Below are 24,877 nucleotides of genomic sequence, written 5' to 3' on the forward strand. Positions count from 1 at the left end.
TGGTTAACAAGGATTTTATGACTAGCAAAGCATAAAAAATTCCTATAATTCTCGCCACCAGCAACAAACATTTTTTTTGCTACAGCATTCGGAGAAGTTTTTTTTTTCCTTTGTTGGTTAGACTTTCGATTTCTTTTTCAAGGGGAAAAATAAGATAAAGTTTGTATTATTTACAATGTCACGAGCATAGCGCCGAAGCACTCATCTCATGCATACTCCCACTAACTCCTCCACCCAGCTTGCCTTGGCCATGACTTGAAGGAGGAATTTGAGCATGCATCTCAGCAAGTTCCCTCACCTGTAACAAGATCTGTGCAGGTATCGATATCGATGCATGTTTCCGTGAACTTATCTGCATTCATTATCCCAAAATGAGGACTCAAAAGATATAACCATAATGGAGACATAATCAAACAGAAAACTTTCGATATTGAATGCCTACCCCTTCATCAACAGGTGTCTGCGCGAAGCTTGCTTTAAGCAGGTTTCTCCATTTATCCTATCAAAAGGGAAACCTATTTTGATGAGCTGAAATTGAATAAAAAGTGTTGTAAACCAACCTCGAGAGTTAGATTTTTGGGCCACGAGGGATGGAGTTGTTAGTCGAGTTTTTATATTAAAAACTCCTACAATTGTGATGCTATATTCTACACCGAGTTTTTTATATTAAAAACATTAACATTAAGCATGACATCCACCTATGGTATTTTTCTTTATCCTTCCTTAGCAATTTCGTCAAGAGTTACATTTTTTAAATATTATTGTGAGAAAATGAACCTTGAGATCAACTGATGTACGGTATGAGTATGATGAAAAAGAAAGTTTCTTAATCTCAGACCACCTCCCAGCACCGCATTTTGACACGCCCTCTACTAATTTGATGACTTCTACAAGAGTCCAAGCACGATGATGCTTCCTCCTCATTCCACCTTTTGATGTCACAACAACCGATGTGTTATCATCCGATGCATTGCCAGAAGCTGTTTGCTTCTGCTCCAGATTCTTCTCTGCTTCATCTGTGACCGTAACTGAAGGATTCTGATCTTTGTCTGGAAGCGAAAACTAAGCAGAAAGATAGATCAACCCAGCAGTCAGAAGCCAACCAAACAATTATTAAAATTGAGTAACCGTGAACAATGGGATCACTTTTCAAAATTTAACTTACATTCCTATCCATATACTGAAGAGAGAGCATTTACTTAAATAGGTCTAAACACTTACCACAAGGGCTACAATGTCTTTCCTCGGACGGCTCCTTCGAACTCTCGAAACACATGGGACTTGAAAGCCAGATCCACCAAGAGAATCCAATCTTGTGATGACAGTTCTTCCCCCATCTGAGCAGACTTTCTTAATAGGTCTTGCAATGGAATTTGCAGATACGCCGTCTGATATATTATTTTTATTCAAACTAATCACCTTTTGGACATACTCTCTTGACTCCACTTCAGAAAGTTCTTCGATATACCGTCTGGTAGGCTTCCGAATTCTTTTAACAGCAGCTCTCTCATCATGCTGACCTTCACTTCCATGATCAAGTTCCATATCCTCAAAAAGATTATTGTCCTTGTTTTCCAAACTGTAAGTTGTTGGTGAACCTCTGCATTCAATTTTCAAAGCTTCGGCAGCCGGAACAGTGGACATGCCATCCACATTTTGAGAAATTTCTTCGACAAACTTGCCTTCCTTGATCATAAAAGATGAGGCTGGAATGTCGCATGAGTTGGTCAATCCCATGGCAATTCTCCTCTTAAGCCACGATTTGTCTTTAACAGTAGTGTCTCTCCCAAAAGTTGCTTTGAAACATTCATGGAGTTCTCTAATTGACAGATTATCCAGGCATACATCACCCTTCAACAAGGAAAAATCAGGGTTACACGTCGTGCAGAGGGCATCTGAGGATTCAGATTCCACTGATTTATCTGGATGCTTAAAACAATTGCCTAGACTCCCATTTTCATTCACATGATCGTCCTTTAAATTTGGAGAAATTGAGTGGGTTATTTCCTGCAGATAAATATTGGATTGGAGCGTTTCATCAACAACAGGCAATCTACCATGTTCATCAGAATCCTTCCTGTCTCCATTCACGCAAGCAGAAACATAGATAGGTGATCCACAAGTTAAGCGAAGCCTCTCTTCCTGTTTCACCTTTTGCAATACCTCCTCAATGTACTACAATATGTTAAAAGGAAAAATCAATACAAATTAATGAATTATTAGTGAATATGGTAACTTGAAAAGGAAACAATCTATCGTATTGGGAGAGCAACAAAAATATGTAAATTTCTTGTGAAGAGTGTGGAGGTCCATCTAAGAAAATTAAACAGAGAACACTAATAAGAAATATTAACAATTACATTGACATGTAGCAAAATTTCTTTTGCACTCCATGCAATAAGTCACAATCTTCAACAAAAGAAAGCGAAATTTGTACCTCCAATCGAGCATTATATTCTGCAGCAGCTTCAGAGGTTTCAGATTGTGGTAAACCTGGCATATCTGTACAATACAGACATCATAACCCAAACTCAACCCAGCCCCCAAAAAACCAATAAAGTATAACCTTTTTAAGCTATTATAGTTACAGATGGCGAATCTAACCAATTCAACTCAAAAGGCTTATAATCATACATCTACAGATGTACGAAATGAGAAAAAGATCAATAACAAATATGATTTTAACTATGCTGTTTGATATGATTAGCAACATACAACAAGATTGGGAGAAGACTACTCGAGAGATATTAATAGACAGAATAAAAATGAAAACACAGGTAACATCCTATCCACTTCTTCACACATCGAAGATTGGAAGTGCTCAATAACCATCCTATCCTAGAGAGGGCACACTAAGGAGTAATTATAATAACAAAAGAAAACGGAGGAAAAAAAAAGAAAGAAAAAGGCAACCATTCGAGATTTCTACGCGAGGCTTCCCAAATAAAGTGCCTTCAGTGGGTATGCATCCTACAATTTGTCCGGCATCTTCCACTTCTTCATTCTTGTCATCTTCAAGTAAATCCTCAACCTCCATTACTTCATCATCTGTGGCAGGAACAAATCTGCCATCACCATCGACCTAAATATGACATAAAACTTCATGAGAAGTTTAAACAAACACTAATATGGAATGAGAAAGAAAAATAAAAGGAAAATAATGCTATCACTGCAATCTCCATTTCAATACCGATGAAATGATCAGAACGCACAACTTCTTCCACACACACACACACATATAAACATGAAGATTTTCAACAAAATTACCAAACCTGACTTAAGATGCATGTTGTCTTCAAGCTATATAAAAAATTAAAAATTAAAAAACGGCTGCTCCACTCTACCACAGAGTTTGGATACTTCAACAACTTCTTTGAAGTTCGATCTTTTTTCCCCCCTTTTGGGGGAGGAGCTATAAATTTATTCGATCTATTTTTTTTAGTCCTCACGATATGAAACACATTTACTTTTAGTCATTCATTTGGTACCTTCATCAATTGACATCTCTATGAGTACGATGGTATCTTTAACCTGCATAGAGTACTCCAATCAGAATGATGCTCTCGGCTAGAGGCTTATGAAGCCACAATCAGTAACTTAAGAATATGGATAGATTGCACCAAAAGCAGTTCAAAACCTAGATGTTCTATTCAATTTCAAGCACGAGAGATTATACTTGGGTATGACACGTAGTTGTACATTATCGTACCATATGCAACAAAGATGCGGAATTGGCACAGCTAAAGAAATGAAATTCCTTCAAACAAGAAAATCGAGAATGTACAAAGACTTCAAAGTTCAATTAAAAGAAGTGAAAAAAGATACCCTGACAAGTTTGTACACAACTGGATCTGCAATCTGATTTGGGGACAGAGTGGAGCCATCCTGCGCAGCCCCACTTTCGACAATCTTCCCTTCATTCTCCACAAACCCAACCACTGTTTCCATGGAAAATCCACCACATGCAACTCAAATACATAAACTGAAACCCCCACAAACGGACAAGAAATAAATAAATAAACAAAGAATTCATCTGTAGGAAGATAAAAACCACTCCATCAAACTCATGTAACTCAAGCTTTCAACTCCTCCATCAATAACCATAAAATAATGAATCTTTAAATCTCTAATATAAACAAATTCATTTCCAATTTATCAGAAACACAAATATTCGTAAAATTTCAATGAACAAACCAACCAAGATAGCTCATACGTTTATTCTACTACACCGAATTCCAACGAACTACTTAAATACTAACGAGTTTCAAAGAAAGATACATTAAACACTGATGAAAACGAGAAAAGACAAGAAAATCACCACAGAAAAAAGAAGTTTGTCTTGGCTTACGCTTACCATAGAACCAAGTGAACGCCGAGTTGACTCAGCAACTGAAACAGAAAAATCAACTAAAAGAGACAGCACTGCGCTAATTCACGAAGCTTTTTTTCACACTCGAACCATGGCTTAATCGGAAAAAAATCGAAGAAAATCGAGATTGAGAGAGAAAGAGACTCGGGTATTTGGAAAAAAAGAAGAGTGAAATGTAGAAGTATTTGGAATTATACGTGCGCACGAGATAGGGTATCTATATCTCGGGCCTGCTTTTTCAGCACGCTGATTTTCTACTACGCCGGTGCAGAACCGGACTCCAAAAGGTTTTGTCAAAATTGCAGTTAAATTGTAACCTTCAAGTCCGAACGGTTCGTTTCGTCGAGTTTTTGTTCACACGTGCTTATCGTTTCGTCATTCTTCGTGTGGCAATCTGAAATTTGGGCTTCTCGATATGGGCTAGGGCCCAACATGTGGAAGCCCAAACACATTTTACAGACATGAAGAAGAATGGTTAAGTTGACAGATGACAGAATGTGAATTTTTTTTTCTGGAGTATCGTATTTCTAAGTTGAAATATATTTATTTTGATTGATTAGGGGAAAATGTATATAAGAAACAGAAGGAAAAAAAAACTCACAAATGGCCAAAATAATGAGCATATCTGCATTGCTCAACCAGTATGTAATGTACTCAAACTAAAGTTCAATGAAAACCGAAATCTAAAATCAAACCAAAATACTAAATTAATTAATTAATTATGAGGTCAAAAGTTCAAACCTTCGGTTTCAGATCATTCTGACACCATACTAATACCAAACATAGCCCTAGCAAGAATAGAGGATAAAAAAAACTCGGGCCAAATAGCCAAACTAAAATTAGATCATAACACAACAGAGGGGGGCCTTTTCGGCTGATGTTACAAAAGTAAATTAAGATTACCACTAAAGACTGGGGATTTGACATAAAGTAACAAAGTTTATGTGAATATTTGTAACAAAAACATCCCAAAATCAAAACTCAAAAACATAAACGACATCAAAACTTAGAATTCCATATTCTGAGAGAAATGATATTATAATAGCAACACCACTACTTCCTCCCTAATTTCTGCTGTTCCTCTTATCTTAAGCTGCTCCAAATTCAATCTCAGTCTGAATCTCAGCCACGGGACTATTGAAATCCTCTTCCTCCTTGGGAGTATGGATGGTAACCAAATCCGGAAGCGGTGTTGGTGGACCTTGCTTACCCTTCGGGTCCCAATCAAGCATGATCTTGACCTTGATACCCAGAACACCCTGTAAATTGAAGAAACAGATACATCAATTAAAGAACAGAAGCACCCACATATGTGATTTAAGAAAACGGAATGCCATTAGGAGCAGGAAGATATAAAGCCCCTTCTCCTCGGATGATACTGAACTGACCTGTCTAAGGAGAACGTGTCTCACGGCAGAGTCAATGTACTCTTTCACCGGCTGTCCAGACGATATCATGTAACCATCCTTGAATTTCATGGATTTCGCACGCTGAGCCCTCAGCTTACCACTAACAATAACCTGCATGATTCAGAATAAAAGTTAATAAAGATGTAATAAACTGGGTAGTTGGTTCCACCAAAACATCAAGAACAAATGCCATGAAGAGAATTAGGACTGACCTCACATCCTTTAGCTCCACTCTCCATGACGAATCTAAGGACACCATAACAAGCCCTGGAGAAAATGAAAAACGTAATGCTTAATAGGAGTGATTGCCCAAATAAAGAGCTCAGTGTGTTACGATGTCGAAGCTCCAAACTAAACAATTGGTATCAAGGAAGAAAATTATCATCATTACAGCATAACACACACACACCTAGATTGAAAGTGTCCAATCAAGCTAGAAACTACGACTCAGTGCACCCATAATTTGTATACCTTCTCACAGCAAGGCCTCCTAGAAGCTTGTAGCGCAGAGACTCGGCTTGAGCAATGGCACAGAGTCCTCTGTTGTTAACCTTCTCGGCATATAGCTCAACATTGTTTTCAGGAAACTTGAAACGCTTCTGAACAACAGATGTCAGTTCTCTGATTCTCCTTCCTTTCTCGCCTAAAGCCATAATTAAATTTATAGTCAGAAACCAGATCCAATCGCAATGATGACTGACAACACCTAAATTAGATTTCTCTGCAGGTAATATCATATATTTAATCTCTCGACTCTTGAAGGAGAACTGAAACAGCTATTGACCTAAGAATTCAAATTCACTTCAATGTATGCAGAATGATTTCAATTGGCAGAGTAGATAAGATTTGCATCCATATCCTCCAATGATGTTAAACTTCAATACTAGAATCAAATGCATGCAGCGCCAAATAAACTCCACAAACGAAAAATTCAACTGTCAAGTTAAATTCAACATCAGCCATCAAACCCAGTTTGCGAGGCCTTAACAAATCACAAAGCACTAACACTTCAACAAAATTCCTTACGTCTGTCTAAGATTCTACAAATCCTAAAATCCGAGATTCAACGTCGTAAGAAATGCACAAGATTCCAATTAAAGATGAATACACAGTTCAATAATTCGACGCGGACGTTTGTAGTTAAGGAAAGAGGCACGATAAATACGCTCGTAGTGGTAGCTTGATAAGAAACAAAAACAAACTCAATCTTCCCAGACATATTCCGATAATTTGCAGGAAGAATATCAAAACTACGAGAAAAATAAAAATCTCTTACCAAGAACATTTTGGGTGCGAGTAGCCCTGATGATAATCTCAGTCCGCATAGGTGTAACCCTAACCTCTACTCCGGAGTATCCATCCTCTGCAAGCTCTCTGGTAAGAACTTCGTTAAGCTCGGCGAAGAACACTCCATCAGCCACAAACTGTACCCGATTGAATCAAATAAGACTCGATAACATCAAAATGGGTAGAATGCTCTGTCTCGTGAAAAATATAAGATGAAGAGGAAAACTCGATACAACCTTTCGCTTTTTGCTCATTTGAGTAGCCATGACAGGTTGGTGGTGCTGCTGCTGTCGCCGTTCAGCGCTATTCTGCTTGTACTCTAGGTTGAAGATGAAGAAAACCCTAGGGGGAACGCTGAGAACCTGAGAGAGGAAAATATCCTCGAACGAAAGGCTTTAACGTCTAATATTGGGCCTTCGGCTTTCTTACGGGCCCAGCAAAAGTTAGTGAGCTGAATGAAAAATAATCCAATAAAAGGTTAAGAGTATTTGTAGTAAATGGCAAGTATAGCCATGGCCACGAAAGAACTCTTATTCAAGAGAACTAGTGAATGGAAAAGATCTTTCTAAGTCCATTATAAATGAATAAATGCATTCACAAACATACATAATAGTTATATATCATAGAACAAATTACAACATGCTTTCTTAATCAAATTCAAAAGGAAATGAGAGACATACCCTTGAAGAACACTTCTTCTGTAGATCTCTCGCTCTCGTGAACAATTGGACAACAATCTCTCGCTCTCGTGAGCAATTGAACAGCAACCTCTCGCTATCGCTACAATCGTTTGGCCAATCTCTCGATGTCGTTCAGATCACGAATTGTCTACTTCTTGAACAAGTACCCTTCGACACTACCACTCGACAATCTTGGTATTCTCGGAGTGAGAATCCAGGAGGTGTGGGCTCTGTGTAAATTTGGTAGAGGGAAGGAAGAAGAAAACGATTGAACTACGCGATCAAGTAAGTGGGAGAAAGGTTATGTCTATCACATAAACTGAGAGTACTCGATCGTTTAGTAAATCTCGTTCTCATGAGAATCGCCTAATCAATCGCTTAACAAATCTCGCTCAATCGTTCACACGATCGTTTAGTCTCTTGCTAGAGGGTTATCATATAGTCTCTAGTGAGTAAAACGATAAGTAATCCACAATTATGAAGCGATCATTCAACAAAATGAAAACACTTTTTCATTTTATCCTTCAATTATTCAAAACTGAAAAATAACCTCCGACCTTCACGGTTAAGAAAATAACCAACCATGATTATCATATAATTGTGTAATTATAAATAAATATAATAACTAATTTATCGTATTATATTTCTAACCTATAGTTTTAATATCACATCATATGTAACATTTAAACAATAGTTCATTTTCTCCTTTATTTAATATAAATCATATTTATATCAAATTCCTCCAATTAATGTATCTTATGTATCAAATCAATTATATCCACATAACTGAATAAATTTAATTATATCATATATAATCAAATTCTCTCTTGTTAATTTGAACACTTCAAACTAACCAAGATAACCTTATGGACATGTAGCTTGAAGCTCCAATGGTACATAAATAACTAACTAAACTCTTTAATCACGAAATCCACCATTCATTAACTGTCGGGCACTCTATCAAAGACCGACAGTTGTACTCTTCTCACTATAGATATATTTTTGTGTCCATTGGATACAACCAATCAACAGTACGATAACACTTCACAGATCGCTCGTAAGTACAGTTGAGCCAATTTACCATTTTGCCCCTGTAATTACATCTAACTCCTTAAGTACCATTGATTCCTCTAATGAACAATACGTCATAGTTCTACTATGAGTGAACACCTCTCGAGCCATGAGAAAGTGTGTGGCACCACATCGTCAAGCCCCGGAATCAGCCCTTAAGGGAGTAATCTATCTACTTACCCTTACTTCGAGGAAGGAGTGAATTTCATCTTGTGTAGCTGAGTTCCTAGCTCCCTAATCAGACGAATCCCCAAAGTGGTAGGTTTGAGTCGACAATCTGGCCACTCGCACCTATGCAAATCAAATGATCGTCCTCATAGGCAGAAGTTCCCAACTCACTCAGGATTAAGGTCATGTTACCTATGGTCATCCTAGTGAAATGAAAATCTCTGTCATGAACGACATTATATAACGAGACTAAACATTTTGTGGTCCGATCTTATACAAAATCCTTTGTATAGGACACTCCCACTCGCATGTCTCCACATGAATGATCAGGATCAAACCATCTGTAGCACTTTACAACACTTGTGACATCTACAAAGGGTCGTATCCATAGTGTCACCAAGATAAGGTTTTCTTCCTTCATCCATATACTACAGACCATTTAAGTTATCACTTAAGGCAATCCATTTGTATGTCTCCACATACATGCTTAAGTTACAACGATAACTAGGGATCTTAGTTTATTATTTTGTGGTAAATGCAACTAAAATATCTCATATTTCATAGACAACAGTGAAGAAAATATCTCATATTATTACATCACAAGCGTTTGTTCATACAAGTGCTTACAAACTACAGGGCCCTACGAGATTTAGGGCATCAACCTCAACAGGCCACTATTATAAAAATATTGTAGATATAGCAATTTAGTTTTCTTTTATATTTAGATGTTTTGTAATTCCAATCTTACCCTTATCATAGTGTTAGATATGTAATTAAATTTACCTTTACCCACTAACTTAAGTTTTAGGTCTATTGGTGATTTAAGACGATATCAGAACAGATGGTCCACAAGTGAGAGGGATCGTTAGATATATAATTAAATTTGCCTTACCCGATAGTTTAAGTTTTTGGGTCAACTAGTAATTTAAGATATAGTCTATAGGTTGTCAGTCTATCAATGATAGACCTTAGACAAATATTAAAGTCTATCATTAATAAATTATGAAATTTTCTTGTCACTTTATATAGAGATATCATTCTACCGATGATGTACTTTTATTTCGTTGATAATTGACTTATCATGCACATGTATCACCGATAGAAATCTATCATTGATTTTCATGTAAATTTATTAGTGATAGATTTTTCTTATCCATGCTCCTAGTTGCCTTGTCATAACTATGAGACCATGAGTATCTCACTACTATGATGGCATTCTCTTCAAATATCATAGATGAAGAACATTCAATCAAGTTAAGCTTCATATAGTTGTTTTCATGGTGGACAATAAAATTATAATAATTGACATGAAAAATCGTTGTGTTGTTACATTTCAACTTTTCTCGCCTCACTTATTGAATCATTGGAGAATATAAAGCTTGTACATGTAGTTTATCAATGATAGGCTTATCACTGACAAGCTACATGCACGTTGATTGAATTTTATCAGTGATAGATGACTATCATTGATGGACTTCAATGAAAATACATGGAGTTTATCAATTTAAAAAAAAAAATGTTGGTGATAGACTTCTACAACCAATAAAGTCAACATGAAAAATGAAAAACGCAAGTACTCACCTAGGCCCCGTTTGGTAACCATTTCATTTTTTGTTTTTGAGAATTAAGCCTATTTCTTCTTCATTTCTTACAATGATTTGCAACTTTCTTGAGTACAATGGTTGAATTCTTAGCCAACATAAAAAAACATAAACAAGTTTTTAAAAGCTACTTTTTTTAGTTTTCAAATTTTGGCTTGATTTTTTAAACCATTGATGAAAAGTAGATAATAAAGAAAAAAAATTGGAGGTGGAAATAGTGACTATATGCTTAATTTTCAAAACAAAAACACAAAACCCAAAACCCAAATGGTTACAAGATGGGGCCTCATCGATAACCTCGCATTGCTAAACTATCAGTTAATATATTAGTGACAAAATCATGTCAACGATACACTTTAATCATAATGCTATAAAGTTATGTATTTATAATATCGACATAAAATTTGTGATGAACTTCAATGGGCAGTAGACTGTCATCACCAATGAACTTCAATTAGTGATAAAAGTTTGTTAATCACTCATACACTTCATTCACCGTCCAAGTATATTAGTGTCAAACTCATACCACTTAAAGTTGAGAAATATGAATTTCATGATCTGTATATGCCATATTTAGAAGGGAAAAACATGCATGATTATCTTGTGTTTGATGAAATGTTTTTTAGGAAGGTAAACTTTGTATTCCTAAGTGTTCCATTTGAGAGTTACTTGTGAAGGAGGCACATGGAGGAGGATGAATGGGGCATTTTAGAGAATTTAAAACATATAGCATGTTGTATGAACATTTTTATTGGATGAAAATAAGAAAATATGTGAATAAAGTGTGCCAACAATGTTTCAAATGTAAGGAGACTAAGTCTAAGATATAACCACATGGTCTTTACACACCCTTGAATGTGTCTAATGAGCTATGGGTGGACATTAGCATGATTTTTTTTTTCTAGGACTATCAAAGACTAAAAATATCATGATAACATTTTTGTGGTCGTTGATAGGTTTAGTATGATGAGACATTTCATTTCAAGTAACAAAACGAATGACGATACTAACATAGCTAATCTTTTCTTTAAAGAAGTGGTTCGATTGCATGACATTCCTAAAACCATTGTTAGCGATAGATATGCTAAATTTGTAAGTCATTTTTGAAAGTTTGTGGCAAAATTTGGGAACTAAGCTTTTGTTTTCAATAACTTGTTATCCACAAACTGACAGGTAAATTAAGGTGGTTAATAGAACATTGGAGACTTTGCTTACGTCACTAATTTCTAAAAATCTAAAGTCTTAGGAGGATACTCTACCTTTTGTAGAGTTTGCTTACAATAGAGCAATACATATCACCACTCACTATTCATTTTTTGAAGTTGTGTATGGTTTTAATCCATTAACTCCTTTAGATTTTTCACCTTTGCCACCTAATATGTTTACTAGTGATGCAACTATTTCAAGGGCATAATATATCAAGAATTTGCATAAATAAGTGAAAGAAAGAATTGAAAAGAAGAATCAAAAGCTTGTCAACAGCAAGAACCAAAGGAGAAAGAAATTGGTTTTTAAACCTGGTGATTGGGTTTGGGTTCATCTACGAAAGGAAGATCAAAAGGAGTCTAAACTTCGATTAAGAGGAGATGGTCAATTTCAAGCGATATAGCAGATCAATGATAATGCTTACAAACTTGATATTCGATGCGAGTACAATGTAAGTTCTACTTTAAATGTGGTTAATTTGACTCCTTTTGATGTAGGAAATGAAGACGTTGATTGTTGGGTTGTGTATCCTAAAACTCGTAGTTTGTAATCTTTAAACAAATTCTATTTGCAATAAAATTGTTGTTAAGGTTTTTTCAATAAAGTTGAACAAGTAAGTTGCACTTGTAAATCCTAAATTAAATAAACTAACGAACCCCTGACTATAGCATGAATACTTGAGCTTTATGTGGAGATATAAAAGAGGATCAGGTTTGAGTATATAGCCAAAAAGGTCTATAAGTATAAGGATAAAGTTGGGTATCTTATCTTGGGGACACTGTGGATGCAGTCTACTTTGTATTTGATTCAAACGATGTGATACTGAAATCGTTCATATAGAGAAATGCATGTGAGGGCATCCTATGCAAAAGATGTTTGCATAAGACCAGACCATGAAATAGTCACTTTTCTTTATAACGTCGTTTACTGTTAAAACTGATTATTTTAATATTAAGACCTCAGTTGACTCGATCTCAATCTTAAGCTAATTATGAACTACTGTTTATTCGGGATTTTCCTCTAAGATGTATTTATGAGAGTGACTCAACATCACCTCTTAATAAGCCTTCTATTTTAAGGGGGAGATCAGGTAGATAGATGGGGATATAGTTATGCAAGATGGAGTTCCCTCCTGGCCGTTTTAAGGATAGTAGATAGACTGTTTCCTTAAGAACTGACTCCTAGTCTTGAATAAGGGGCCCCACCCTCTCAATGACTGTGAAGGATTTGGTTTATTAGTAGGACCATAAGCCAATTGTTCATTAGTGGATCTGTGGAGGCTTAAGAAGCAAGATGTATTATAGAGTTAAAACAATAATTTTGACCCCGTTGTTAATACGAACAACCTTTGAAAGATTGACTTATTGATCATGGTTAAATCAAGTGGATAGAAATATATCTGCAGTGAGGATAGTGCAGCTACTGGGCTTTATGAAGTGACCCGGCAGTTAACGAATGTTCGTTAATTCAGTTAAAAGAGTTTAATCAATTAATCTCGGATCCTTGGAGCTCATGATTTGTAAGTTCATTATGTCCCCCTACTAACTCATAAATGGACTAAACCTTAGAATATAGTGATGAGAAAATTTGAAGTGTTCAAATTCGGATTACGGGAATTATTAATTATATACGATATAATTAGACGTTTAATTATTGAATTAAACGAAATTTGAGTATTGAAAAATATTTAAATGTGATTTAAGTATGAATGGGAATTCATATAAAAAATTGGTGGTTTAATGATTTAATATTTGATATTTAATTATTTTAGTTAATTCAATTGTTTAATTAATTTTATTTAAAATCTAGATTTTGATTTTCAATTTTTAATGATTTTTATGAAAATCATTTTAAATTAGCAAATTGATGAAAATTGATTTCTCCAACTCTTACCACTTTGAATTCCACTTTCTTTTTGAAGTGTTTGGTGTCAATTTCTAATGATTCTCAATTGCATGATTAATTTTGGTAAAAAGGAGTTTTAATTTGAAAAAATTGATTCATGCAATTGAGTTTTGTAGAGAGAAAGGTGTTCTCTCAAACTCTTCACACCAAACTCTCTCATCTTAAAAAATTCCATCAAATTCATTCTCATTTTGGATCTCACAATCCAATATAAGATAAGAGGATAGTAGGAAAGTATCACACCCCGCTCCAGATTATCCTCTTTACCTAGATGGAATAATGACTGCAGTAGTTACCAACCTTTTTGCTGACACTTACTACCCATCTAACCTATTAAACATTATTAAATCCTTAAAATGTACGTATCATGAATACACTGAACAATTAATTCAGAACTTAACACATTTACATTACAGGGTTTTGCAGCATTTTTCGTACATGAATCTTACAATTTAGTGAGCCCCAACTAGAATACTAGTCACTAAACAAACACATGTGTACTAACTAAACACAAGTCTTCAATTAAGCTTCCTTCAACCTGACTCTTTAAGTGACAGAGCAGCAGCAGTGAACTCTTTTGGGAACTGACCGCTACCTGAAAGGAAAATATTGAAAACCATGAGCTAGATGCCTAGTGAGTGACTAACATTTAAACATAACGTTCATACATAAATTTCATATTTAAACTGAAAACTTTTACTGAACTATAAACTTGGCAACTATTATTCATGTCATCATTAACATCACATAACATTTTCTTACTTTGCTAGAATATACCTTAGTCTATTTGTCTAGAATGGCCCTTTTGCTCACTCCTTATCATTCTTTACTGTATTACTACTTAATTGGGAAGAAACCCTTTTTGTTCTCTTCTTACAATCATACTTGCATTCTTAGTTGAAAGAGAATCTTTACTCAATCCCTCAACATCAATCCATGGCGAAGATGGAGTGTTCTCGACACTACCAATAACAACTTTTCCTTACATTGTACAATTCTAGTTTATGTACCGTCATATCTTAGGTACTATTGCTCATATATCTTCTATGTGTCCTTCAATATCGAGCTGCTCGGATACCTTCTCCATGTCCTTCAGTATCGAGCCATTCAAATTATAGAACAAAGCTTCAGTACCTTCTCCATGTACTTCAATACTGAACTATTTATACTTACTTGCATATTCTCATCTCCTAATAACTTATTTGCCCAAACACATTCCCCTTACCAACGCATCCTCTGGTCATTGTAAAGCATAGCTTAAACATAATATTAATGTGAGATGCGTTGCTACATAGCTATTTGAGATTAATTATCATAAATAGCTTTTAGTAAACATGCATTGCTAAACATTCATAAGCTTAAGCAAAACACTTAAAGCATTTAGAGTCACTCACAGTCTTTGGCAATTTCCTTCATGAATATGCTTATTGTTAGCCAAATTCTTAGGCCTTAACTTGGCTAGGCAGCAACTTCATTACTATGCGTCCATGCCTTGTGTCTATACATTGCGTTAGGCATTCAAGCCTCCTATGCGTCCAAGTCTTCAGCTCATGCCTACTGCCCATCGCATGGCCCAATGCATAGCAATCTTTGCGCCTATCACTCGGCTTATGCGCCCATCTGGTGGCATATCGACGCATGCCCCATGCGTCCATCTGATTGTGCCTACCACTCGGCTTATGCGCCCATCACTCGGCTTATGCGCCCATCTGGTGGCATATTGACGCATGCCCCATGCGTCCATCCGATTGCGCCCACCACTCGACTTATGTGCCCATCGTCCAACGCAACCTTGTGCTTATGGCTTCAATATGCGTTGCATGGTCTGATGCTTCTCAGGGCATCCTTGTGCTCATTCAACCTCCAACGCATGCGCTCATCATCCCTGTCAAGCCCTTAAAGCTGCTTGCTTGCTCAACCCAAGCAGCTGTCTGCTTGCTCAAGATTCCAGATTTAACTTACAATTTTAATAACTAATTTTTCATGCCTTTTCTCAAGGAATTTCCTTCTACAAATTTTCTCTAAATTGTCTTAGAAAGCTTAATTTAAAATTTCAGCTTAGAATTCCTCGTGGTTGTGCCGAAATCCTTAAATTATCAAGACTGGCCCAACTTACCCGAGAATTCGACCTCCAGTCGGATTCTTCATACTCCAGCTCGATTCTGCCAGAATCTCCCTCTGGCATATCAACCCCAACAACTAGACATACTTAAAGTTCAAATGGCTCTGAAATTACTTCATTTTCCTGAGCGAATTTCTCTAACATTCTACTTGAAGTCAGACTTCTTCTTTTAAACTAACAGCTGCATACTTTCCTTTTAACATCAGGCTGCCACCTCATGCTTAGAGGATAATGTCAAATCTGAGTATGACAGCTAGCTTAACTAACCAATCTTCAAGATAATCTTTCCCTCTTGGCCAACAATGCAAGGGTCAGCTCCCATGCCAACGCTTGCAACCACATGGTCGCATACCTCCTTCTCAACGCATTGCCCAATCTAGCTAACGCATAGCTCACCTAGAGGCTTTTGCGTCCCTCATTTGGACACATACTTCTAAGCCAACGCATGTCCTAGCCCACAATAGCTCTTATCATATCAACCATGCGTTAAGCCTTCCTCGCTTCGTAGCATACACCAATGTATAGGCCGCATAGCGCCAACGCCTAGGCTGCATAGCGCCAACGTATAGGCTGCATAGCACCAACGCATAGGCTGCATAGCACCAACGCATAGGCTGCATCCATCGCGTCCAACGCGTCCAATGCGTCCAACGTCGCATGTCTCCCTTGCCGCATGCCATCCATCGGCGCATTCCTCGCACTGTGTCATCGTATGCCCTCGCACCGCATGCCTTCGACTACTTACCAACGCATCATAGCTTTCACTCATACGTTCACCCTTGGTACCAACGCATTGCTTATCCTTGCCCTCAACACTTAGCTTCTACAAGCCTCGATTGCTACACACACAATCCCATGTGTTCACTCTTCTCCATTAACACATGTATACATCATGCTTCCATACTTAGCCAAATTTCCATTTGTTATATTATCTAAACTCACACATATAAGTATTTTTAATACTTAGAATTTTCTTCCTCCATCTTCCTACTTTCTTTATTTTATTTCTCAATTTTACTTAACATGCTTGTTACTTACTTTTGTAGGAAAATAGAGTACGGGGTTGACAGAAAGACACTTGTGGTGGTCTACATCTTGTTGGAGAGGAGATTTCAGCTTGAGATTGGAGCTTTAAAGAGATTCTATAAAGGTTGTTCTCTTCAAACCCTATTTTCTATCTTTTAACATGCATGTTTAATCTCTAAAATTAATGTAATTAAAGTGCTTAAGATTCTAATTGCTTTTTGTTTGTTGAATGTCAATACCATCATTGATTTGAGGACAAATTTCTTTAAAGAAAGGGGGGATGATGTGAATTCAACTAATGAACCATTGCATGTACCCGAAGGAGCAATTACAAGAAGAAAAGCAAAGAAGATTCAAGAGGCTTTTTCACTACATCTTTAAAAGCAAGCAAATTTGCAAGAACCGACAAATAATTTTGATCCATAATTTATATAATGTTAGTTCAATGAGTCAAGAAAAGAATGGCATGAAGATGGTATGGGAATAGTAGAGGGATCGAATCCCAATGCAGAAACGAATGATCATCTTTGTACCAGTGAATTCTTTTTGGAACAAAATAAAAAACTAGATAAAACACATAACGGTAAACATGTTGTCCATAAAAAGGTACAAAGAGGACAGAGAAGATGAGATACTTTCCCTTGATGAAAAACACTTCTTTACGTTCTCCTCTCTCTAAGATCATGAACTCTTCGCCTCCTCACGAACACAACAACGTACAAGATTTCTCTTGGACACCATCACCGAAGCCTTCCTTGGCTATTCTCAAGGTAAGAATCGAGACAGATTTGTGGGCTCGTCTATTGAATTTTGGTGAGAGAATTGGAAGGATTTACTTGAGAGAGATCTATGAGAGGAAGAAGAATTGCAGAGATTTCACACATTGTAAATTTCACGTACTCTATCAATACTTCTATTGTGTTGTTGTTATCTCAGAGAACGAGGGAAATTATTCTCATAACTCCCTTCATAACGTAGAATAACTCCCATTTAGTTATATGAAAATTAATATAATTATATCAAACTTTCTATAATATCTTATATATTATAACACATATTTTATATATATCACGTATAATATAATCTAACTTTATATTCTCTCACATAACATATAGTTTTAATACGAATCGTATTCATATTAATTTTAACCTATAGTTTCATATGAATCTCATTTATATAAATAATATTTGAATCATATTCAAATATTTATCTCTCTCATCGAACTTTATTATAATGCATCCATATACATTATATTAATTGCATCTTATACAATTAATTCCTTTAATTAATTTGAATAATTCGAATTAATCCAAAATTAATGGATTATTATTTAACCCTTATTAAGCTAGTAATGAGACCTTATGGACCTACAGATTAGAAGCTCCAATGATATAAGATTAATTTATCAAACTCTTTAATTAAATTAATCAACATTCATTAACTGTCGGTCATTCCACTAAAGATCGACAGCTGCACTATTAGCACTTTAGATATATTTCTGTGTCCATGGATATAACCAATCAATAGTAAGTTGACTCTTCACAAATTGCTCGTAACTAAGCCGAGTCAAATTACCATTTTACCACTATAGTTGCATCTAACTTATTAAGTACCATTGATCCCTCTAATAGACAATTAGTCATAGTCCAACTATAACTTAACCCCTCTCGGGCCAAAAGAGAGTGTGGCGCCACATTGTTCAAGACCTAGAATCAATCCTTAAGGGAGAAATTTATCTACTTATCCTACCAATCGAGAATGAGTGAATTCCTTCTTGTGTAGTTGTGTTCCCAACTCCCCAATTAGACGAATCCTAAAATGGTAGGCATATTGAGTCAACGACTCTGACCCTTCTCATCTATACATATCAAAGTATCGTTCTCATAGGTAGGAGTTCATAACTCAATGAGGATTAAGGACAAGTTACCTATGGTCATTCTAGTGAAATGTAAGTCTCTTCAAGTAATGGCGTTATAAAGAGAGGCTAATCATTTCGTGGTCCGGTCTTATACAAACTCTTTGTATAGGACACCACCTCACATGTCTTCACATGAATGATTAGGATCAGATCATTTGTAAAACTTTACAACAATTGTAACAATTACAAAGTGGATCGTATCCGTAGTGTCATTATGATAAAGTACCTAGCCTTATCTATCTATTACAGATCATTTAGGTTATTACTTAAACATGATCCACTTGTATGTCACCACATACATGTTTAAGTTACATTAAATAACCTGGGATCTTAGTTTATTGAATTTGGGTTAATGCAAACTAAATGTCAAATAAAATAACACTTTATTTTATTAAATAAATAATTTGTGTATAAATAATTTACAAACTACTAAACTATGAGATTTAGTTGTCAACCTCAACAAATGAAGAAAATGTTGTCAAGTATGGGAAAAACGTGATGTCAAACCTTGTCAAACATATAAATAATTATTTTTGCCTCCTACGGGAGTTATTTAAGACAATTTGAAGACTTTTTACATTTTTAGTTTTGAATTTTGACTTATTAATTAGTATGCAACTAAGTTTTAAGTTTTTAGGTAGAATTTTTTTTCAAATTGCATTTAATAGTATTTGAATGACTTTTGGGTTTTTGGTCATATCCACAACCTTTTGGCCTTTTAAAAATGTTTGTAATCCTCATAAAAAACACATAATATCAATATTAAAGGGCTTGTGCTTATTTAACCCATTTGGTATTGTCTTTTCTTTCAAATCTTACTTTAGATTTGATGTATAAATCATTTCATTGGATTAGTCTTGATCAAGCTAATTTTGGAGTGAGTTGTCTTTGGATTCAAGAGTCACTATCATAGATTCTAAGTTTGGTCTAAGTTAACTTTCTTATAAGTGTTTGTAAAGATCCTAGTGAAGGAATTGAATTCTGCGCGGAAGCGTGTGAATGTCGTACAATTTGAAATTCAATTTGATAAATAATGAAATGTAGAGAACTCAACAAACAAACAAAAAAAAAATCAAAGGATATGCATTTAATAAACCTAAGCATGCAATCTACAGAGAGTATAGAGAAGAGAAAACTAACCCTTGACGGAAAACCTCTTCACACAATTTCCCTCTCAAGATCGCGATCCCCGATGCTTTGGTACTCGAACAAAATAGGCAGCAACCCAATCTTGAGAAGATAATCACTCAATCACCTCATTGTTCTCTGGAAACAAGGAATTGGATGTGTGGACTCGAAAATGTTTTGGCAGTGGGAATTTTTACAGAGAGTTTTTGGAATTTTTTTAGAGAAATCTTTTTCTTTTTTTGGTGTGTTCCTATTCTGTGTTTTCTAAAAGGAAGATAAAGGAGAAGAGTGAGGGAGAGGGAGCTACAAATAACTCCCTCTCACATTCCGCAGAGTAACTCCTCGAACATGGGAAGTTATAATTATATTATTAAAATATTAGTAATATAATATTTATATTTATTGGTTAGTTAATTGATTAACGAACCATATAATATGCATTATAATCATATTCAAATGCAACTCTCTCTAATAAATTATAGTTTTTATATGAATCATATTCACATTAAATTTTAACCTATAGTACTTATAAAAAATCTTATTTATATAAATCATATTTGAATCTCATTCAAATACTTATCTCTGACATATTATATAGTTTTAATTATAAATTATATTTTTAATTAACTATATATTATAATATATCAATATACATCATATTTTATATTAATCATATCAATATAATTAGTAACTAAATTCCCTTAAATACTTTCTACAAGTCAAATTATTCCAAAATAATTATTTTTTGTTTTTATCTATATTGAGTTAACAAAGGGACCATATGGACATGCATATTAGAAGCTCCAATAATATGAGATTAATAAATTAAACTCTTTAATTAGATTAATTAACATTCATTAACTGTCGGTCACTCCAATAAAGATCGATAACTGCACTATTCGCACTTTAGATATATTTATGTGTCCACAAATTTAATCAATTAACAGTAAGTTAACCCTTTACAAATTGCTCATAACTATAGTTGGATCAAATTTTCATTTACACCTGTAATCATATCTAACTTCTTAGATACCACTTATCCCTCTAATAATGAACAAACAATCTATAGTTCAACTATAAACTTGAAGGAAATCAAACACGAGGATTTCCATGAGCAGCATAAGGATCGTTTCAAATTCCATTCGAGTGAACACAATCAATTACAGTCTAAGAATGGAAACTAACAGGTCATGTACAAAACAAAATTACAACATGCTAACAAGAGTATCAAGGAATAGAATATGCGTACCTTTGAAGAACCATTCTTCAAACTCACTCGATCAATCCAATGCGTCCAAGAATAACAACGCTCGAACACAACGATCGGAGCAACATGATCAACATGAACAACCAAAAGCTCCTCGAACACAATCGAACACGACGATCACGAACCCAATCAAGTCACACTCGATTCACGAAGTGAGTGAGGACACTACCACAATTGTTACCTTGGTATTCTCGGTGTGAGAATTCAGGAGTTGTGGGCTCTGTATAATCTTGGCTCGAGGAAGAGACAGGAGGACAATGATCGTGTAGACGATCGAACAAATGGGAGATAGCACAGTCTATCGTATAGACAATGTGTTAGATCGTATAGTAAATGGTAGCCTATCGTATAGATAAAGCCACTCGATCGTTTACCTACGATCAACTGATGAACTGTCGTATATTCAATGCTCCACGATCGTTTAATCTCTACACAACTATCGCTTAGTGAAACACTTTCACTTGATAGCTTTTCTTCGTGAGTTCTTTCCGAAAGTGGCATCTCTTTAAATTTTTTTAAAAAAATATTTTTTCTTTTATCACACGGTTACCATAAAATTACCAATAACCTCCCACTCATTTGGTTATTAGAGAAAAAGAATTAATTATCACATAATTAATTCATGGGACAGTTGCAAATATAGTCATTAGACTGAAAGTATTAGCAGATATAATATAATGTAAAAAAATTTGCAAATATGGCCAAATTTAAATAGTCTATCAATGATAGACTGATAATTTGTAGAAATACAAGTTATTTATATCATCTTATTTAGAATATGTGGCAAAAGGAAGGAAAAAGTTGCGTCGAACATATAGAAATTGACTTAGAAATGCAAAGGTTGTAAAATGTCGGAACACACCCGCTGACCCTATTGCGATGGCAAAAAGGGATGTCCAAGTCTTTTTTTTGCATGAAACAGGTATCACCGCATGCGACGATCCGCTCGAGGACAAAAAGAGCAATGTATTCGCACTGCACGACGGTCGATCATGGATAAAAAGAGCGATGCATTTGCCGGGATTTCTGAAATTATACAGCTTTTCTTTTGTACGATCTGACAAATTGAATGTGGAGTAGAGAGGATGTTTCCACCAATCTTTGATAGAAAAGTAAATTTTCAGAGCGAGGCCACTGATGAAGGACACTAAGGTCTATAAATAGCTACATCAACACCAAATGAAGTAGGCTAGTTTGAAGAGACATTCATAGAGAGTCTGAAAGGAAGTCTCAGAAGCCAGAAATTCATTTATAATCCTGAAGAGAAGCTCTGTGCAAGGGTCATTTATATATGGGGAACTATCCTAAGAAGGAAGTCCTCCACCTCACTCCTTTCACACGCCGACAAGCAAAACAACTCCGATCAGGATCCGTGTCAAGACATTGACACGCTGTCCTCATTTGTTCTTACTTTATGTTCATCAACTGTTATTCATTTTTTATCTTTCATTCATCTATCTGTAACAAACGCTTTATCTTTATCCGTAATATCATTATCATGTTCATCTTCATCTCTCTGTTCACCACCATACATTCATCGTCCATTTCTCTCACCATGTGTAACTAGTCCTCTAAGGTAAAGGGGAAGGATTAAGCGAGTAAGTTAATCCATGTTGAAGAAGTCAGCTAAGTTTAGCTAACGCATGCTCAACGACATCTTCACCTATGAGAGTAGAAGTGAAGATGTTAATCCACCTCTCAAAAGAAGGTTGATAGAATGCATTAACTAAAGCAAGAAGTATTTCCAGAAATGGAAACAACCTTATGATCGCAACGTTCATCCCTGTTCACCATAGAGATATGGGAATGCGGCCGATCACTGAGAGGTGTAAGCCAAGGGAAGGTGGAACCTTAGTTGCGTCCTCAACAGGATTGACAAACTTGCGATGTCCTTTCCCCCAACCCGTTCTCATTCTGATACGTTTCACAAGACTTGCCATCACATTCCCTCATACACTTGCACAACTTCACATTTATTTGTTTATTTATTTGTTTGTCGCTGCATTTTACTTTTCAAACACAACACATTATTATTTTGATTTCGTTTACATGTATGACATCAATATCGCATCTAGCATCGCAATCCCTGTGTTCGACCTCAGATCACTCTGAGAAATTTGCGGTGGAATTTTACTTAGTTCCAAAGCAAGAAAACTTGTGACACACATACACTACATGAATGCACTCTACAGTGTTTTGTAGCATCGCATATATTATCTAGAAGCGTGATTAAGACAAAGCAACACATATCATACATGTCATCAGTCTTTACGGTGGCATTACATCCATTGCAAAGCAACAAACATTTGACTCGCGAACATAGACCATATTATTGGTAGGAGTCTATTGTTGGCTTTTTGGCCCTTAATCTCAAATTAATTAATTAATCAATGTTTTGATGATAACAAAATAAATTTTTAATTACTGAAAATTTTAGTGTTTTAATATTTCCATAGCGTAGAGTTCGGAACAATGATTCCAACACCTCTTAAATCACCCAAATCGGAGCTAAAATGAAGACGATATGATCGAAACAAGTCTATAGAGAAAATATCGTGGTGGATGGCGTGGCATGACCAGACCATTTGCATATAGACATGTGGCATCATATTGGTTGAATGGTGGATCATTAAGAGATTAACATATGATTGACTTTTGATTTTTGGATTGATTTAAAAAATGAAATTTAAAAGAAATTTATGAGGAAAATAAATTTAATATTGTTTTATGTTTGTGTCTAACGGCTAGTTTTTTACACATAGTATGTTTTTTTTTTTTTAATTTTTGGATTGATTCTAAAAAGAATGAATTTAAAAAGAAAATGAATAAAAGGAAAATGAATTTAATATTATTTTATGTTTGTGTCTAACGGCTAGTTTTTGACACATGGTATGTTTTTTATTTTTTGGATTAATTTTAAAAAGAAAATGAATTTAATATTATATTTTGTTTGTATCTAACGACTAGTTTAGTTCAAAATCTCCACCATTGATTTTTCTTTTCCAAAATCCAATGGTCCAAATTAATTGTGGTTTTTAAAAATTTTTCCATCTCTATATAAACCATCTTCCTCTCCAAATTTTGTACAAACAAATTTTACATTTCATAATCCTCCAAAACTCAAAAGTTTCCATTGTTGCTCTCTCTAAGCTCCCAATTTTTTTCTTTTCATCTTATTTTTGAGAGAGTGTTATTGTTTTGTGAGGATAAATTTGTTGAGTGCTTAAACTTGTAAATCCACTCTAGTGAGAGTTATATTGTGTTCTTCAAAAATTCCAACATTTGTAACGGTTTGATCCTAAACCGTGGAAAGGATCGGGTTTGCTCTTGAACCCGTAAAAGGAACGGTGGTATAACGGTTGGGCTCTAATCCGTGGAAAGAGTCGGAAAGATTTTATTCAAATTCCCAAGAGGTGCTTGGAGAGTGGAGTAGGTCGAGGTTGACTGAACCACTATAAAAATTACGGTGTCTTCTTTTCTAACTCTTTCCTTTTTATTTTTGCAATTAATTTAAGCAATTTATTGTATGTTTTAGTTTGTTCTTATTTATTTGTTAAATTTTGATAGAATTAAATTATCACACTTTTTGTCATCTTATTTGTTGCATAAATTGAAAATTTCTTATTATTTATAAAAAGTGTATTAATTAGTTTAATTGGGTTAATTTAGAAAAAAAAAAGTTTAATTAAACCCTATTCACCCCTCTCTAGGGTTGCCATA

At 35.2% G+C, this 24,877-nt stretch overlaps 2 protein-coding genes across 5 annotated transcripts; both read right to left on the bottom strand.

Annotated features, from left to right (window-relative positions):
* TRFL6 (TRF-like 6) lies at positions 1 to 4,721 on the bottom strand. 4 transcript variants are annotated; one of them, XM_039041640.2, is made up of 9 exons: positions 4,355 to 4,651; positions 3,826 to 3,938; positions 3,489 to 3,531; positions 2,914 to 3,082; positions 2,438 to 2,502; positions 1,222 to 2,175; positions 778 to 1,062; positions 443 to 499; positions 1 to 352 (listed from the first exon to the last, which is right to left on the bottom strand). In XM_039041640.2, the coding sequence occupies exons 3-9, from the start codon at positions 3,492 to 3,494 to the stop codon at positions 179 to 181; spliced, it is 1,710 nt and encodes a 569-aa protein (XP_038897568.1). In that variant the 5' UTR covers positions 3,495 to 3,531; positions 3,826 to 3,938; positions 4,355 to 4,651; the 3' UTR covers positions 1 to 178. The 4 variants fall into 4 exon arrangements, with proteins under 4 accessions (XP_038897568.1, XP_090173130.1, XP_038897567.1 ...); XM_090317004.1 differs by having other exon boundaries at positions 3,826 to 3,982; positions 4,355 to 4,650; XM_039041639.2 differs by lacking the exon at positions 3,489 to 3,531 and having other exon boundaries at positions 3,826 to 3,982; positions 4,355 to 4,721.
* Positions 4,722 to 5,194: 473 nt separating this feature from the next.
* Positions 5,195 to 7,527, bottom strand: LOC120084954 (small ribosomal subunit protein uS3x). Its single transcript, XM_039040763.2, has 6 exons — positions 7,302 to 7,527; positions 7,055 to 7,202; positions 6,250 to 6,421; positions 5,991 to 6,045; positions 5,758 to 5,889; positions 5,195 to 5,628 (listed from the first exon to the last, which is right to left on the bottom strand). The coding sequence occupies exons 1-6, from the start codon at positions 7,329 to 7,331 to the stop codon at positions 5,458 to 5,460; spliced, it is 708 nt and encodes a 235-aa protein (XP_038896691.1). The 5' UTR covers positions 7,332 to 7,527; the 3' UTR covers positions 5,195 to 5,457.
* Positions 7,528 to 24,877: the final 17,350 nt, after the last annotated feature.

This window comes from Benincasa hispida, chromosome 9 (assembly GCF_027475165.1).
Source record: "Benincasa hispida cultivar pf3 chromosome 9, pf3_genome.v1.1, whole genome shotgun sequence".
In the NCBI taxonomy this organism is placed as follows: domain Eukaryota; kingdom Viridiplantae; phylum Streptophyta; class Magnoliopsida; order Cucurbitales; family Cucurbitaceae; genus Benincasa; species Benincasa hispida.